The 18,328-nt window shown below is 44.9% G+C and overlaps 2 protein-coding genes across 11 annotated transcripts in view; one reads left to right on the forward strand and one right to left on the reverse strand.

Annotated features, from left to right (window-relative positions):
• Positions 1-1,777, reverse strand: part of LOC309603014 (zinc-regulated GTPase metalloprotein activator 1A-like) — a 29,234-nt gene extending 27,457 nt beyond the window's left edge. For 6 of the 7 annotated variants that reach the window (XR_014230764.1, XM_082337305.1, XM_082337309.1 and 3 more), the window contains exons 1-3: positions 1,698-1,777; positions 1,403-1,558; positions 134-220 (exon numbers count right to left, since the gene is read on the reverse strand). Coding sequence is in view for 6 of the 7 variants with exons in the window: in XM_082337305.1 (XP_082193431.1) it covers positions 134-220; positions 1,403-1,514 (199 nt within the window). In the remaining variant the exon portion in view is untranslated. The other variant, XM_082337306.1, reaches the window with a different exon arrangement.
• A 104-nt stretch (positions 1,778-1,881) lies between these two features.
• The window catches only part of DOCK8 (dedicator of cytokinesis 8), a 102,313-nt gene continuing 85,866 nt past the window's right edge, over positions 1,882-18,328 (forward strand). For 2 of the 4 annotated variants that reach the window (XM_082337051.1, XM_082337054.1), the window contains exon 1: positions 10,066-10,303. In XM_082337051.1, coding sequence (XP_082193177.1) covers positions 10,251-10,303 — 53 coding nt within the window. In that variant the 5' untranslated portion in view covers positions 10,066-10,250. Of the gene's footprint in view, positions 2,178-3,987; positions 4,195-5,913; positions 6,087-9,071; positions 9,126-10,065; positions 10,304-18,328 lie in introns of those variants that run through there. The other 2 variants (XM_082337052.1, XM_082337053.1) reach the window with 2 other exon arrangements.

Below are 18,328 nucleotides of genomic sequence, written 5' to 3' on the forward strand. Positions count from 1 at the left end.
TGCCCTTCTGAATACTATGATGTATGTCAATAATTTCAGTAATAGATTTAAAACTACAATGTTCTTGATTTCCAGAAATTTTATGTACTTCTCATTTTACAGCTAAAAAAAATGTTTCTGCAGGTTTACGTACCTTCTCCAAACTCATTCAGAATAACTGCTATTCTTTTATTATGCTGTTCTGTCAGTATGTAATTTAGAAGAGTTGTTTTCCCAGCTCCTACAAGACAGATCATATTTCTATTAAAAGGTTACAAAAAAAGCTTAAATTTTCAAATAAAAAGCAAATACTGTTGTGCACGTGCACACTTGATACAAATCTGATCTCTTCTGAAACACAAGTTTTCATTCTTGAACGCTGCATTCTATTATCACACTGTAAAAATTAATTTGTAGAGATATTTGATGCTATGGAACTATCAGCACATTAAATCTCAGCTTTAAAAGACCCACAGTTTTCCATTCACAAACTGTCACTGCTTGATTTACAAGTCCCCTACCAGCTGGTCAGTCTTTTCCTAGAAAACTCATTTTTATGTTTCTCTTAACCAAAGGCGCACTTACTCTTCTCCCTTCCAATGCTTCTTCTGACCAGCTCTTTTTTCATCGGTAATCACTGATGTGCTACTAACTTCCATTAGACGAGGCACTGTTAAGCAAGGTGTTCACAACTTCTGTAATACCACATTACTAACAGTTTCATCCCATGCCCAAGATCACAACAGAGGAATTTGGTAAAGCAACCTTCTTCCCCTGCCCTTAAGGTTTTGTGAGAGAGTATGATGCAGTACAAAGCTACAACTTTTAGAACAGCGTTGGTGATCCTATATTTAACCTGATGTTTACCTTATATATTTGAAGCTCCCAATAACTGTTGGTTTAAGAGCCAAACCTCAAATTTTAAGATTGCAATTCAGTTTGCGTTTAACTGAGGCAAATACATTACACTGTTCTCACATTAAGTGGCAAAAAGCGATTTGTCAAACATGATCAGAACAAATCGGACCCTGAAATCAGGCTGGCAAAAGCAACACCAGGAGCTCATACAGCTGTTCAAAACCGTTCCGCAAATCTAACTGGAACCGCGGTCCTAGGAGGGGCAGGAGGGCCTTGCGCTGAAGAGGCGGCGGAGCGCTGAGGGAGCAGCGCTAAGGGCTCCTTTCTGCTGGGCCATCAGGGTCTCGCTGACTCGGCCAGCCCCTGGGCACGGGGGCTGCGCTCAGACCTGCCGGGACAGGTCTGCCGATGTGCGGGCCCCCCCGCAGCCCCGTCGCGGCCCAGCCTCTCCCTCAGGGGCTTCCCGACGCCACAAACCGAGGCCGGCGGGGCTGCCGGCCAGCTCCTCCCCGCGCCGGCAAGCGCGGCGCGCCGCGGCAGGGAAGCGGGGCAGGCCGCTCCTCACCCAAGTAGCCCGTGATGATCGTCACCGGGATCTTCCTGCCGGGGCTGGACTCGGCCTCCTCCGCGCCGCCGGCGTCTATCGGCACCAGGTCGGGGCAGTCTTCGTCCTCCATGAGAGCGCGGGCCCCCGCAGCTCGGCGCGCCTCGCCAGCCCCGGCTGGGGAAGAAGGAGAGGCACGGGGCAGGCGGGGGGGCGGCGGCGGCGACAGCCGGGGAGGGCGCAAGGCGCCGCGCTCCCCCTCAAACCGCCGCCCGCTTCCCCGCGCCCCTGCGGCCGGGGCTCAGCCCCCACTCACCTGCGCCCGCCTGGCGTCACGCACCCCGCCTCACGCAGCGCCGCGGACGCGGGCCCCCCGGGCGCATGCGCCCGCTCCCCGACGGCGGCCCCCGTCCGGGCCGTGCCGCGCAGGCGCAGCCGGAGGGCAGGCGGGGGGGCGTGGCCGAGCGTGCGGCCGTTCCGCCCTGAGGTGCTGGGGCGGCGGCGGCGGCGGCGGTGGGGCTGGCCGTTAGCCGTCCGTTAACGGCCGGCGGCTGGGCGGCCTGAGGTGGGCGATAGCGGCGGCGCGGCGCCCGGTCCTCCCGTCCGCTGCTCCTCCTCAGCCCGATCTCGGGAAGAGAAATGTCGGTCCTGACCCGCGGGGAGCGCTGGAGACGACCCGGTCTGGTCAGCAAACCTTGTGCGGGGTGGATGTGCTGTCTTTTATTTATAATCAAATAAAATTAAGCTACAAATTGAAGATTGCCTTTCCCTGTTTTCCATTAGATACCGTGAGGAGGTACGTACGTGTATAAGACGTATCTATGGTTAATTTTAAGAGCGTGGTGAACTCCCCAGCTTTTTGTGGACCATAGGTTTAGCAAATGGGTAATAACGTCTTCCGTGTCTTCGCATCAAAAGGTGTAAATGTAATAGTGTTGGGGGAGGCATGGAGAAGAGATTTGCCTGATGCATACTTACATATGCATACTCCTCAAAACCCAGGTGCGGTTCTCTGCTGTCAGTATAAGGTCCAGTAACACAGGTTTGAGTACAGACCCATAAAGTATGTTGGGCTTCATCTTGTTTGCGTATTTGTTGGCTTGTATGGCAGTAAATATACTTAGTATTTATCTTTGAATCTTCTTGTGTAAATTAAAACATTCCTTTAATACCAATGATGTCTGATGATATTCCACTCTAAATAGTTTGCTTTTACTTTAGCCATTCTGATTTTAACAAGCATGTAAAAGTCCGGTCTAAAAAAGCCTATCAAATAACTTATATAATGCATTAATTCAGCTTGTCCTTGGAGATACAACCATATTTATTCCAACAGAAATACCTATAGCTACGTGATTGTCCAGATAATGAGTTCAAAAGCAAATGATTAAAATCTTGATTTGTGAGAGATGCAGTTTTTTTGCCTTGGTTGTAGTTAAAATAATTCATGTTGTCCTACACTATAAATATTCTGCCAGCTCTGTGGAATGTCAGCAGCGGCACAAGGGTGAAATTTTTGAGTTTAGCAAGGTGACAGGCTTAGGTATCTTTAGTAAATAAGGGCAGCTGACAGGTATCAGTTGTGGAGTTCTGTTTCCTTAACTGTGGAAAGCAGTGAATCTCATCCATTCATTATAGGGTATGATTATATAGTCTGTTGATTTGTAGAGTTTTAGGACCAATACGTGGTAACTGCATCTTTTTGCGTTCTTGTTTCAACCACTCGGGTTATCCCCTTGTATGACGCATCCTGTTTTAAAGGAAAAACCCGATCAGTTTTTCAAAGCTATGTTTGTTAGAACCCTGACCAATGGCCTATGTTTTTGCTGTCCTGAGACTGCTCAGCTTTACATAGCTCTGTTACTAAGGGATTGATTAAGAAAAAAATTTAAGATTTTAACTGCAAGAAAGCTGTGGGGTAAAGGAAGAAAAAGTCAGAAGGGAGTTGGGAACTAGCAGCTTAGCATCACAGAGCATATAAAAGGCTGTAAATTGTCTTTCAAAAATGAGGCTATTTGTAATACTGAGATTTCATTTACATGTCAGTGAGACATCTGGTATTGGGGAAGAAAAAAGTGATGAAACCAGTGTCCTGGTTCTGTAAGCTGTTCTACTTTTCATCAGTTCACATGAACCCTGCTCATTATTTTTCTTTTAAACAAAATTACATAAAATAAATACTGTGGTTTCTGGGTTTCCTTTTGGTTTCTTTAAAGTTTATATTCAAACATTATAATTTTGCTGTAAGTATTAACTGTCTGTGCATTTCTGCTGAATTGTGTAATAAAGCCTACTTCGTAAAGATAGATGCAAAAGCTGCATATTTTATTGTGGTGGCTGCTAAAATGAGCATAACAAACCTAAATCTGAGTGGGACAGTTGGAGTGTTTTCTTCTAAGATATTTGTAGACCAGACATACAAGATCAGAAAGCAGTGAAGTGTTGATGGGTACCAGGAAGTCATATTTAATTACTACTTGAGGTGGCTGCAATTGAAATAAGCTAGTCCCTTCCCAAATACTGAAGATCTCAGTGCAAGCAAAGCCGTTTGCTTCGGGCTGATTTGGATGATGGATGAAAGCGTTTAACGCTGTTATTCTTTGAAGAGAATTGGGGAAGACGACTGCAAGACCCACGAAAATAAGGAAGAGCGTGCACTGAAGAGCACTGCAGCTTACTGATTCCTGATACAGTAGCAAGGGGAGCGTGACCTGATTAAACAAGAGGAAAAGAAAATCATTGGTGTTTCAATACTACCTGGAATACAACAGTCTTAAAGCACCATGACTGCTGGAGAAGGAGGTTCTTTTAAGGTACTACTAATCTGTATAGTACAATGTAGTTCAGCATCACAGAGAAAGGATTTGCTGCAAATTCATACAATGATGCCAGATTTTTTGAATTATAGTTAACCTGCAAAACAATGCAGAAACAGAACTTAAGTTCAGTTTTGTGATCAGCTCAGTAGCTGCTGAGCAGGCCCACATATATCTCAAAATATAAGCTGGTAAGCAGAGGCATAACTTTAGTATATTTGCATACTCCCCTGGGTACATTTACTTCTTTCTTGCCTGTTATCTGTGTTTAACTATTTCTATATTAAACTATCTCTATTTTCTTATCTATACTTGGATGGATAGCTTCTCTTGGCAACTGGACTTCCATTTTTCTTTGAAGAATGTAGATTGTTCACATGTCGTGTAAGAGAAGGAAGATCTCTTGGAAACACCCACATTACTCCAGTCAGTGCACCTGCTTTTTAACACTGCTGCTTTTTTTGACTTAGGTACTCAATATGCTGTTATGATGTGAAACGTAGTGAAACTGAGAACATTAGAATAAAGGTATGGCTTATAGTCAGGATTTAAATATCAACATACATCATCTAGCAAGTTGCCTAATTGTATGTAAGAAGATGGTGACAGTAAGGGAAAATTTTATCAGTGTTGTCTCTGCTTAAGTTCTGTTTACTGCGAAGGTCAGCAAAGAAATGCTTCTCTTGGAGAAACTCTCTGTTGAGGATCTGGGCAGTAACATTTTTATTTCTCCAGAAGAATTTGCACAGACAAATGGAAAAAGAAGATATGTTTTCACATAGAGTTTGGGTTTGGTTTTTTTTTGAGTCAAGTGTTTTATGAAAAAACAGAAGGCTGCAAAGTGATCTAAGTTCCCTTTCTCCTGTTTCACCAACACAGAAATGAAACTTAAACCTAGGAGTGATTTTCTTTTTTTTTTTTTTTTTTTTTAAGGAAGGTTCAGTATTTCATTGCCAATCTATTTAATACATCAGTAGAAGTAATGGAAAATTACATTTATTTTTCTGAGATTTAGCCTACTAAATTTCATATAACATTTTTTGTTTAAAACAGTCTTGAAAAAAACACTTAGATTTTATTGGATACAGTTGAGATCCATGCCAGCGAGAGCACGGAACTTGACGGCATGTCAGCTTCCTTTAAGGAGAGAGTGTCTAGCTGCACTGGCTACATTATACTCTCCTAGCCAGTGGTGTTATAGGAAGGTGGAATATGAGCAAACATTAACGGGCATTGCGTGTTGCTGGCAAGCACTGAGATCATCACAGTTTTGCTTTTGGTGTGAACCTCCAGATACTCTTACAAGGTAATCGGACAACAGTTATTCATTGCTGAAGTTAGATACTGCCCGTGTATTTTGCCAAGGATGCAAACTTACCGTTACAAAAGATACTGAGAAAACTCCCATGGACTTAACTCAGTTGCTGGTCAAGCATCAAAGGTACATCCTCAATAAACAAGCAGGTGACAACGAAAGCTTCAGCAGGGCTTTGTCATCCATGACTATCCCGGACCACGAAGTTGTGTTTAATGATGGGCACGATGCCGTAATACTCTATCAGGCAATATTCTTTGGAGGGATACCACTGATGGTGAAGAAGTGGCTGCTGATTTACTCTTTTAAGAAAAAAGATGTTAGGAAATGTGTGTCTTAACAGAAAAAAACCTAACAACTGGTAGATGGCGTATAGACGTGCCAATTATTGTCTCTTGCAGCGTTTCCCCAACCCCAGCTTGCGCACCGCTTCAAAACAACAGGCAGCCGCAGCCGTTCTGCCCCGAAGCACGTGGCGGGGCTGGGCCTGCTGCTCCTCAGCCTGCCCGGGCACAGCAACCGACCGTGGGCCCGCCACCTCCAGGTCAGGTTGCAGGAGGAAGACCAACGCACGGTGAGAGCATTTGAAGCCCAAGTGGAACGAGAGGGAAGCGCGGCTTTATCACTTATTCTAGGGCTGAAGTGATGCAGCGATGACTCGGACCACCGTTTGGGATGCACGTGTGTGTGACAGGAGGATGGGGGTGAGGAAATGGGGACTGTAAGCATGCTTTCTACTGTATCGTGTACAAGATCCACCAGCAGCTGCTGCCATCCAAGCAAGCTAGGTTTGGAAAACCATGGTCTGTTCTGAGTTGCATTGTTTTCTTCACTTTCAATTCCGTGCTGACTTCACTGGCACCTGGTTTGATCCCATTTTTTTCATCTCCTGACTGGAAAGATCATGTTCTACTTCTCGTTCTAAAGGCGTGATTAGACCCCATGACCTTGTGTATAGCAGGTTTGCTTGTTGCAGGAATTCAAACAATAGTGTTTAACAGTAAGCTGGAGCAGTACTGTTGACAATACTTAATTGGATAAGATAGTTTAAAAAAATCAATTTACCAGCATCTCATCTGGTAGTACACCAGTGAGTTAAAACCATGTGAACTTTCTGATAAAATTCCTTCTTTTTTTTCCTTTTTTTTTTTCTTTTTTCTTTTTTCCCCCAAAAAGGCAATGGAATTGCTGACATAATAGATGAAAAGGAATATTTGATGAGTTTTGACGCTCAAATGCTGAAGTAGGCTGCTGATAATTCAGTTCATCCAAAAAGATGAAAACTTACAATGATCTAAGTGTTTGGTGGGTACAGGCTGAATATACTAGCAGTTTTGGAAACCTTACTTTTGTGTGTCTCCTCGGGCATTTTTTCCTGCATGTGACAAAATATTTTTGAGTAATCCTTTTGTCCATGCTTACCAAGAATGTACGCAACTGTAAAATAAATAGTTGTATCATTCATAAGTGGGTATATTTGTGCAAGTTGAGATGTTATCTGCATTGCTGCTAGCTCGAGCTGTGTGGCCAGATTTGGCAATCAAGGAAGGTCCTACTTCACGCCACATGAGCTGTTGAGATGAAGCCTGGACTCTTTGTCATAGCTTCAATAAAAAATGAGGTAGTGGTTTCTTCCTGAGTAGTTAGTAGTTCTGGAGATACAGCCAGAAGAAGAAACATCTTCCTCTCTTAAACAAACAAACAAAAACCAACACCCTAAACCCAACTAACCACAGACTTCCGTAAAGGAAGAATGTCCAATTCCTTTCGTGGGACCTGCCGTGAACAGAAAGATGGGTTTGAAACCTATCTAATACCAAAATTGTTGTCTTACCATCTCTGCAACCAGACAATGTACAGAATGGTTAATGGAGCTACCTGCCTTTTTTTCATTGCTTACTTTTCTCCTCCTTAGCTTGTAAGTTGCTAGAAACAGAGGCATAGCACTTCATGGAAGCTTTTGAAATTAAACAAATGAAAAGGATGGCTATGGTTTTCAAAAGCAGTATTTGGAGAAAGAGAAAAGACCTGACTTCCTACTGTGGATGAGCAGCTCTTCTAGTGACAGGTTATATGCACAGTTAAGCTACCAGAAAACAATTTCATGTGATAGGAAGGACCTACTGTACTAGTGGAGAACTGCATAATGTTTTTTCCTCCTATTTAGAATCACAGCATCGTTAAGGTTGGAAAAGACCCTTAAGATCATCGAGTCCAACCGTTAACCTAGCACTGCCAAGTCACCACTAAACCATGTCCTCAAGCACCACACTTCCCTTCTATACAGGAGACAGAATGAGGTGGAACAGATCTCGACATGTGGAAGGAGTACATAAGAAGTGTTCCTTGCCCATTCTGCCCTGGTCTAGACAGCATAGAAAACTGACAAACTGGTGTTTATTTCATGGTTATTTCATGGCATTTTAAAGAGAGCATGGTTTATATTAATCTCTAAGCTAAAATTCTGAAAAGCAAATAGGAGAGAAGCAGCTCCTCTCTCCACCAATTTCCTGTAAGAGCAAAGAGAGTAGGTATACTAGAAAGGCCAAGATGTTAAAATAAGCATTTCACCTGGATTTTGGATGCATAGCTTTCAACGGTGCTGAGGCCCTGAACTCCAAGTAGAGTAGGTAAGAAATGCATACCATTGATCCAGGAAAAAAATTAAACTTTGTGTGTCTCAGATTAGGCTCTCAAAATGGATGTGTCCATTTAAATTACATGGGTCTACTAAAACTGAAAAAAGGTTACATTTTTCTTGTTTCTTTCCACTGTTGACAGAAGGCAGGCTGCACGCTTTGAGTTTCTTGTAGAGCAGTAACACATCTACTAAAACTGCAGCCAGTCTGTGCACTGAAGAGAGTTGTGAAGGCAGCAACCATCTTTCAACAGACACGCCAAGTGCAGGCTAGAGGAAAGCTGCTGTGGAGCAGTGTCTTGCCACGGCCAGTATCTCTGACACTCCAGAGTTTTCTTGTCACCAACACACATGCCAGATTGTAGCTACGTATCAGTGATTTGTAACTAGGTGATATTTAAGTTCAAATTACGTGTAGGTAAGTGGCCTTAGCTTTATCCTGGCAGCATAAAGAAAGGATGGGTGTGGTGGGTAAGTTCCATGCAATAAAGTGTCTAATTTATTCTTCCCAAAGCAAATGTTTGTTAGTCAATACCATTGTATTAATAGTAGATTTTATTATTTTTTTTTCTGAGGTTTTCAGACTCGTATCTGAGGTCTTATTCTGCTGTAAATCCTCGTGGGTTTTTTCCCCCCAAACATATCCATATTTCTTTCCATTTTCAACTCTTTCTATTTACTTCTGTTTTTTGTTAAATCTTTCACCTCTTCAGCCATCTGCACTTCCCTAATGGCACATAGCCAGTGCTCTTCAGAGACCATAGGGCTTAACATTCATATTTGAGACCAGCCATACTTAAGAGTGCTCTAGAGAATGGTGAATCCTGCAGAGTAAGAGGTAATCATTGCTAGCACAATTTTAGGCCTTCGCTGTTTGACAGTCTTCCATTCCTTGCCTCGAATCACACTATTTTCCTCTAGGTACCCTGCAGCTCACTGGGAATGGAGAGAGAAGCTATGACTGCCTTTCAATGGGTGAGTCCTAATGTTGTTGCCACCAAGGCATGGATTTAATAAAAATAGCACAATCTGAGACTGAACTGCCTCTGCTATCCCAGAATTCACCTGTAGGAACCATGTTTGGCTTCTGTTTCCCCTTTCAAATGAAGCCCGAGTTCTGTTTAATCTGCAGAATCAATGAAGTCTGCACCAAGGCTGAGAGAAAAATACCAGTCAGGAAACACCACTTTGTAACACAATGACAAGATACTTACTAAAAATGGCCTTTTAAAAAAGTCGAGCTACAAGTGCAGGTGAAGAGAACAGCAGCGGGGCCGGCTTTGTGCCAAGGCGAGCTGGTGTCCGGTGTTGGTACGTGCGAGTTTTCCTCACGCAGTTTAGGGATAAGAGGAACATAACATCCTGGGTTCACGTGTGCGTTGGCGAAATATCATCCCAGGTGACGAGCAGGCATCTCTTCACCCCCTACACCCCTCTGCCTCCACCCGCCCCAACAGCTCCGTCCCTGCGCCAGCGGGGCCGGGGAAGGACCCCGGCTCTTCCCTCTGCCCGGGGGAGGCCGCGCTGGCGCCCGGCGGTGGCCAGCAGTGGCCGCTGCCCCCTCGCCCGCCCCGCAGAGCAGCGCTGGCCCCGCGGCTTCCACAAGCAGCGGGCCGGGGTGCGCAGGGATTCCGCCGCGCCGCGCCCTGACGGGCGCAAGGTGCCTCCCCCCCCATCGCCCTTGGCCAAGCGCCTGCCTTCCCCGCCGCCTCCCGCCGAGCACCCACGGGCGGTTCGGGTGCCGCCTGCGTTAAAGAGGGAGGTGAAATTCCCGTCCCCTCCCAGCGCCCGGGAGCGCTGCGGCCGCGGCGGGCAGCCCGCGGGAGCCACCGGGGAGCGGCGCGGCGGGCCCGGGGTGGCGGGGCGGGCGGCGGCGGGGGGAGAAGCCAGCTGTGCACCGGGGCAGATCCCTCCCACTCCGGACGATTTCGGTGAGGAAGGTGAAATGCGGAAGTCGCCACCCAGAGCTGTCAGAAGACCGTCGGGTTTTTAGCCCGCAGCACGCAATTAAAAAAAAAATAAATAAAATAAAGCCGCCCTTCGTGCGTACAGCCGGCGTCGGTCCTCGTCGGCAGCCGCCAGCCGCGGCCGCCCTTCCGCATGGCGACTCTGCCCGCCGCAGACAGGAGGGCGTTCGCCCTGAAAATCAACAGGTAAGGGGCTTCCCTCGCACCTCGCAGCCGTTCCTCGCCGGGCTGAGCCCCAGCGCCGGCCGAGGCAGCCGGCCGGGCTGCGGGCGCGGGGGGCGGGACGGCTCCTCCCTGGAGACCCCCGGGGCGTGGAGCCACCCGCCAGCTCCCGGCAGCCGGGCTGACCCGCCGCCGCCGGCCCTCGGGCGGGCCGCCCTCCCTCCTCCGCCCCGCTGCTCCCGCCGCCGGCAAGCGGCCGCCCTCGGCGGGCCCCGCCGGCCCGCGCCTGGCCCCGGGGAGGTGCAGCGCCGGGCTGCCCTTCTGCGACTCGCCTTGCTCGGACGAAGCCTCCGCCGGCGAAGGCGGCGGCGGGTCCCTGTCCCCTGGCAGGGAGGGAACGTCCGGTGGCACCCCCGGGGTTTGGTCCCCGTCTGTCCTGTCCGGGCAAGCCCCGAGCCGGCCGGAGGGGCTGCTCGCTGGCGGGGCTGGGGTTCCTCCTCCGCACCGAGCGGCGAAGGGACCTGGTGCCGCAGTTAGCGCCCCTGGGACACGAGGGGCAGATGTGGGGCATCAGTGCTTCAAGGGCACACATCCCTGGGATTTTTGTTTTTCTTTTCGCCCTTTCATCTGTGAAAAGAAAAAATCCTGATGATTGAAAATAAAACTACCTCCCCCCTTCCTTCCCTAAACCAAGTAAATTAAGAGTTCAGCTGTTGGAACACCGTACTCTTGCGACTGAGGTTGCTGTCTACTAGACTGTGGTGTCTTTTCCGAGGGAAGTGCTGACTCTCAGCTGGTCTGTGCTCTGTGGTGGCAGTAAGAAACCAAGACAATTATTTACATATTGTTAGGTTTTCAAGAGTCTTGTCATCTGAGCCAAAAACTGTGTTTCCAGGGTGTTGATGTAAGTGCAAGGTAACTGAGTTTGCTGACACAAAAAAGAACAAATAGCATAATGGTAATACAAACTGAGGATAAGTCTCCGTGCCAGAGAGAAAAGTATGCCGAGAAACTCCACCTCCTCAGCAATTTATTGGAAGACATGGGGTTTGCAGTCGCAGAGGATAAAATTAGCTCTGCTGTGATGTGCCTTTCCCATGGCAGAATACGCATCAGTGTACCTTTCTGAATCCTTTGGGAATTCATTTTAAATTTATCATGGAATATGCACAAGAGTGAGACGTGATATTGAGAAGCCATCAGATGAGCAGTTCACTACAGGATCCTGCCACGATTCCTGATCATTTGGAGACTTGCTTGAATAAAGAGCGTAACTGGCTGATATTTAGAGGGTTTGGGTTATTTTCTTTCTTCCTATTTTTAGGGTCAGCCTTCTGGCAGCTTTTCCCAGCTGTGGTGATGGTCACTGTTCATCTGTATGACTAAAGCCTTACAAAGTAGTGGAATCATAACAGTTAATCTGGCTTAATTTCACAAAGTCTCACAAAGGTTTTGCTAGTAAGAACCGTTGTGAAATTAAACCATTGTTATATTTTTTTGTAATTTCTTTTTCTTTTGATTCAATAGTGAGCTATTCAGTATTTTTTTTAGCAAATTAAATGTTCAAATATGTTATTCATCGTGATCTGAATATGATTCCGATTTAACAATTTGCATGTTTATTTTGCAAGTAAGAATATTCTCTTTTACACAGTGTGGTAGAAAAAACATATATTTTCTAGAAGAACATCATGTTTGCCTTTCTTCAAAAGGAGCAGGTCATTTTTACATGACCCAAGTGCAGTTTGTTCTGCTGACAGCAGAGCAACATATCTTCATAGGAAGCATTTTTAATGTGGTGGTTTGGGTTTTTTAAAGGAATTTTCAAAATGAGAGGAATAATAGGTCAGTGTGTTAGCTTTCTTGCCTGTACACAAAAGGCTAATTTACAGCTATAAACTTCCGTTCCTCTTTCTTCAGAGTTCCTGAGCTTGCTTACTTCTTCAAAATGCAACTCTTAGTGAAAGTTGGATGTTACTGGCAAGGCATCATTTGCAGGAGTTATTACATGGCCTGTATAATTACTCTCCGTTCACTACAAATTGGCATGCAAGCTCTTCTCTTTCTCGCTCTTTCTCTTGCCGGTGACTTGGCTAAGCTGTGTACTGTTTTTATGAGGACTGGCAGCATTTTAGGCTCTGTACTGGTTCCTCAGTCCAATGACACCAGCCACCTCCCTGCTAGTTACGTGAGCTGTACCCTGGTGTGTTTGGTGAAGCATGATGGATATCTGACCACCTTATGAACTGTGCTAAACACTGTTCTGTAAAAAAATAGCAATAACATAATCCAAAATGTTGTGTTAGCAGTCTCGTCATGATTTAAAGTTACTGTGAGTTATCGATCATGAGCACGGGAGCTGCAGATGCTTCAGGAACAGCTGTTACATGACAAGCATCGCATTTGTTCAAAACAAGGTCAAACTTTTAAATCGGGCATTCACATGCCTCCAGACTTGCAAGTTGCGTATGCAACCTGCCCACGTAACCATGTCTTCCTTTCACCTTATTCTTCCTTCCACCCATCTGGTGTCTGTTGCCCCAACCTGTTGCTTCCTGCCTTTTTTAATCCTGCAAAGACTTGCACATGTGTTTTTAATGCATGTACGTGAGCAGTTCCTTCTGTTTTAACGGGATAACTTTTATGTATAATGATGTTCATCTCATATGTAGAAGTGAAGGAGCAAGCCTTTAGTGTCCCTCATGTCAGGCAGCATTCCTGCTACTTACGTGTGTATTACCCAGAGCTAAGTTGCTGAAAACTGAGCAGGACCTCAGAAAACATCACCTGCAAATTTATTTTTTTTTTTTTAAATTACGAGAGAAATTAAATTTCTGTCCAGCTTTATACGTTCTTTGAAATGAAGCCTAAAGTATCACTTAAAAGTAAGTTGTAACTGTCTTTCCCAACGGCCTCCTGCATTGGACAAAGGAAGGGACAGAAAACTCTCATTAATGTGCAACACTAAGACACCTTTCTGGCGCTCTCTGAGAGTGTTAGGTGCCTGTGGTGGTTGGAAGCCAGCATGGGACATGAAAAAGTAGATCATCCTTGTTGAGTCCTGGATAATAACTAGAAGGTATCTGGATTGCATGTTGTAAATGTGTCTACTTTCCAGTCACAGTATTTATACCCAGAAACCAAGAAAGCTGAAAAATAATTTTGTAAACTGCTGAGAAAAAACAGCTCATCATTGCTAAAAGTGTGGGCTCTAACATGTACCAGCTGAGCAGTGTACATTTGAGAGACCATAAAAGCTGAATTTTTATCACTTTGTCTCAGCAGTATGTTAGGATAAACACAGCATTCACGGAAGAGATTTTCTATTTTTATTACTTTTATTTAGCTAGTGTAGTTTACTATTTTATCTTCCACATAGATCTTGCAGTAGTAGTTATTTGTTTTGACTTCAAGTGAACAAAACTGTGCTTTAGGCACACTGGGCACCAGTGCTATACAATCAAAACATTTCAATACATAAATTACAAAACAGAAAACTACCAAGAGCAGCAATATGGCTCCCTAACATATCACTTAACTTTCACTCATGTGACATGCAATTAGAAACACTCCCAATAAACATACTCGTCAACTGTCTCTATAGACAACCAATGTCTGCATTTTACAAGTGTTATAACACAAGTTTTTAGCATTTACTTCTATAATTTCATTTCCTTGTCCCTGAAATTTCCAGTTGCCAAACAAAATTTTCTTTTCCTGTACTAGTTTTAAGAAGTGTACTTAAGGATGAGTTTACATGCATAGATTTATATTTGAAAAAACAAACAACTACCAATATTAGAGCAAACATTTAGCTAAAGATTTAAAATTTTTAAAAGCCTGTGATAGAAGTCAAACCTCTACTTATTTCTCAAATTATACCATGAATTCTACTTTACATTAATGATGACAATACATTTAAATTATTTCTGCCTGAAATGAAAAGGTCAGCTTAAGTCTTATATTGTACAAAGTCTCGGTCCTGAAGGTTCACAAGAAATTACCCTAAATGGCAGAGGCTGTTGCAGAGGGGTCAGGTACAGTGCAAAATGGTTTCAGTGGCAGAACAAGCTATTTCCTATGTACTCTGATAGCAGGTTTCTAGTGCAACGCCTTTATGGGGCTGAGGCCAGCGTCTTTTCATTGAATTTCAATAAAATCCTTGTTATATGGATATAATAAAATGCTAATTACTTAAGAGCATTGTCCAGACTCCATTGTATAGGCAAAGCTATTTATTTTAATTAATTTTTCTTTTTAAACTTTAAATATATTAAATAAGCTGCAGGGAGAACCTCAGTCCTTTGTGTGTACAATAGATTTATGTAGTAAATGTAAAGATCTAGTGCATTTTTAAAAAAGGTATGGTAAATTCTCATAGTCAGTTTCTTACTTAAAGTAATATGTCATAAAAATGTTCATAAAAGTACCAGTCTGCTAATAACAAAGGCATTTGCCATGTGTTTGCTGCACACCTAAAATGCACATTCATACTTTATCAACGTTTAAAAGCTGCTTGTAGATATATCCTTCTTATCAAGTATGACCATTGAGCCATAGCCTTATAATATGTAATGTCAGGACAGTGGTAGTATTAAAAATCCTGTGTTCGTTTTTACTGAGTCAACCTAATTCAAGAAAGAGAGTCACAAAGGAGAGCACACTTGGTGAATGGGTTGAATCCTGCTCTACTCTAATGCGTTGCACCCTGGGAATCTACCTAAGGGAAGATAACTCAAGTTAATAAGCCTTTGCAGGTTTATATTCGAGACTGTTTTTTCAAACAATCAAATCTAAAATCCGTATCATAAATATACAGCGCACTATGGCTTTTAAGAGAGTTTAAAAAATTCCAGTTTGTAATTACTATGGGAAAACACTACTTCTTACATACTACATGTGTGAAATAGTAGTGGTTTTGTCTTTGGTACAGAGAATATTAAACACTGATAACAGATTAAAGATAAAAAAATAGGGTGTATATAAGTTTCATATGTTATGTATAACAATCTGTTAGTAACAGTTTATAGTAAATGGCCAGTTTTCTTAGACTTCCATAAAAACAAATGAGAAACTGAATTTTTTTAATCCTTTGGAGCAAACTACTTGGAGTTGCATGTGCAGGGACTATAAAGATCAGGTTTGTATCTTAGAACCATAGAAAGGTTTGGGTTGGAAGGGACCTTCAAAGATCACGCAGTCCAACCCCCCTGCCGTGGGGAGAGACACCTGTCACTAGATCAGGGTGCTCAGAGCCCCGTGCAACCTGACCTTGAAGACTTCCAATCACGGGGCATCCACAACTTCTCTGGGCAACCTGTTGCAGTGTTTCACCACCATCATTGTAAAAAAATTCTTCTTTATATCTAGTCTGAATCTACCCTCTTTTTGTTTAAAACCATTACCCCTTGTCCTGTTGCTACAGGCCGTACTAAAAAGTCTCTCTCTGTCTTATAACCCCCCTTTAAGTGTTGAAAGGCCGCAAGAATTCTCCCTGCACCCTGCTCTTCTCCAGGCTGAACAACCCCAGCTCTCTCAGCCTGTCCTCATAGGAGAGGTGCTCCAGCTCTCTGATCATTTTTGTGGCCCTCCTCTGGACCCACTCCAACAGGTCCATGTCCTTCCTGTGCTGAGGACCCCAGAGCTGGACGCAGTACTGCAGGTGGGGTCCCACCAGAGCAGAGCAGAGGGGCAGAGTCACCTCCCTCAACCTGCTGGCCACGCTTCTTTTGATGCAGCCCAGGATACAGTTGGCTTTCTGGGCTGCAAGTGCACATTGCTGGCTCATGTCCAATTTTTCATCCACCAATATCCCCAAGCCCTTCCCTGGAGGGCTGCTCTCAATCCATTCATCCCCCAGTCTGTACTGCAGGACCTTGCACTTCGCCTTGTTGAACTTCATGAGGTTCACATGGGCCCACCCCTCAAGCCTGTCAGGGTGCCTCTGGATGGCATCCCTTCCCTCAAGTGAATCAACTGCACCACTCAGCTTGATGTTGTCTGCAAACTTGCTGAGGGTGCACTCAGTCCCACCATCTATGTCATTAATGAAGATATTAAATAGATACATCCCTATACTTGCCCTTGAGGAACACCACTTGTTACTGGTTTCCATTTGGACATTATTCACTGTAACTCTTCAGATGCGGCCATCCAGATAGATCCTTATCCAACTAACAGCCCATCCATCAAATCCATGTCTCTCCAATTTAGAGGTAAGAAGGTTGTAGGAGACCATACAGAAGTCCGGGAAGATAACATCAGTTGCTCATCCCTTGTCCACTGATGCAGTCACTCCATTGTAGAAGGCCACTAGATTAGTCAGGCACGATTGGCCCTGGGAGAAGTCATGTTGGCTGTCTTTACTCACCTCCCTGTACTCCGTATGCTTCAACAGAACTTCCAGGAGAATCTGTTCCATGATCTTAGCGGGCACTGAGGTAAGGATGACTAGTCTTGTTCCTGCATACTGGTTTTGTTTGAGAGAATTTTAATTTGGCTATAGGAAATAGTGGGGTGGTTGTCTTTCAGGAATATCATTACACTTCTTTCACCTTTCATTAACTTTTACATTCAATTTTTTCCAGTTTTTCAGCGGAGTTCAACATGAGTTTTTTCCCAATTGCCAGAGCGTGTACCTCCCATTTCTGGTTTACAGGGATAGAATATGAACTGCCCAAAGTATCTGTTCGTTTCTTTCACAGAATCACAGAATGGTTGAGGTTGGAAGGGACCTCTGGAGGTCATCTTGTCCAACCCCTCTGCTCAAGCAGGGCCACTTAGAGCTGGCTGCCCAGCACCACATCCAGATGGCTTTTGAAGACCTCCCAGGAGGCAGACTTCACAGCCTCTCTGGGCAACCTGTGCCAGGGCTCAGTCACCCTCGTAGTAAAAAAGTGTTTCAGGTGGAACCTTCTGTGTTTCATCTTGTGCCCATTGCCTGTGGTCCTGTCACTGGGCACCACGGAAAAGAGCCTAGCTCTCCTTTCAGATATTTGTATACATTGATAAGATTCCCCCGAGCCTTCCCTTCTCCAGCCTGAATGGTCCCAGCTCTCTCAGCCTTTCCTCACAGGAGTGATGCTTCAGTCCTTACATCACCTTTGTTGCCTTTGGCTGATCTTTCTCCAAGATGTCCATGTCTTTCTTGTACTGTGGAGCCCAGGCTTGGATGCAGAACCCAGGCATATCTCAGCAGTGCTGAGCAGAGGGGAAGGATCATCTCCTTCAACCTGCTGGCAATACTCTGCCTAGCGCACCCCAGGATAACATTAGCCTTCTCTGCCACCAGGACACATTGCTGGCTCATGTTCAACTTGGATGAAGTCACGGTCTCCCAGGACCAGTGTGGTCACGGTCCTCTAGGACCTCTGGGTCCTTTTCTGCAAAGCTGCTTTCCAGCTGGGTGGCGCCCAGAATATATTGGTGCATGGGAATATTCCAGGTGCAGGGCTTTGCACTTGTTGAGCTTCATCAGGTTCCATGTTAACCCATTTCTCCAGCCCGTTGAGGTCTCTCTGAAGGGCAGCATGATGCTCTCGTGCATCAGCCACTCCTCCCAGTTCCGTGTGTTATCAGCAAACTTGCTGAAGTACACTCTGCCCCATCATCCAGACCATTAATGAAGATGTTAAACAGGATTGGACCCAGTATTGAACCCTGGGGTATACTGCTAGTTAATGGCCTCCAACTAGACTTCATGCCACTGATCACCACCCTCTGGGCCTTGCAATTGAGCCAGTTTTCAGTCCAACTCATTGTCTGCTCATCCAGCTCATACTTCACCAGCTTTAGACATGTTTCCTTTAGACATGTGAAGGACCCAATCTCCTAAGTGTTACTTCTTCCCAGAAAAAGTCACTCCTGTCTTCTTGACTTACTGCAAGCTGATTTCTCCTAGCTTTTTATGGCATCGTTGTCTTGGTGTCTTCTGGATTTGCATTCGGCATAAGAAATAGATTGTACATGGTTCTAAAGCAGGTGCAGAGGAGGGAGAGAAGACAGGGACCTCTGCTCCTTCATACACTACTCCAAAAGGCTAGTCCCCAC

The sequence above is a fragment of the Platalea leucorodia genome (genome assembly GCF_965183815.1).
Source record: "Platalea leucorodia genome assembly, chromosome: Z".
Taxonomy (NCBI): Eukaryota; Metazoa; Chordata; class Aves; order Pelecaniformes; family Threskiornithidae; genus Platalea; species Platalea leucorodia.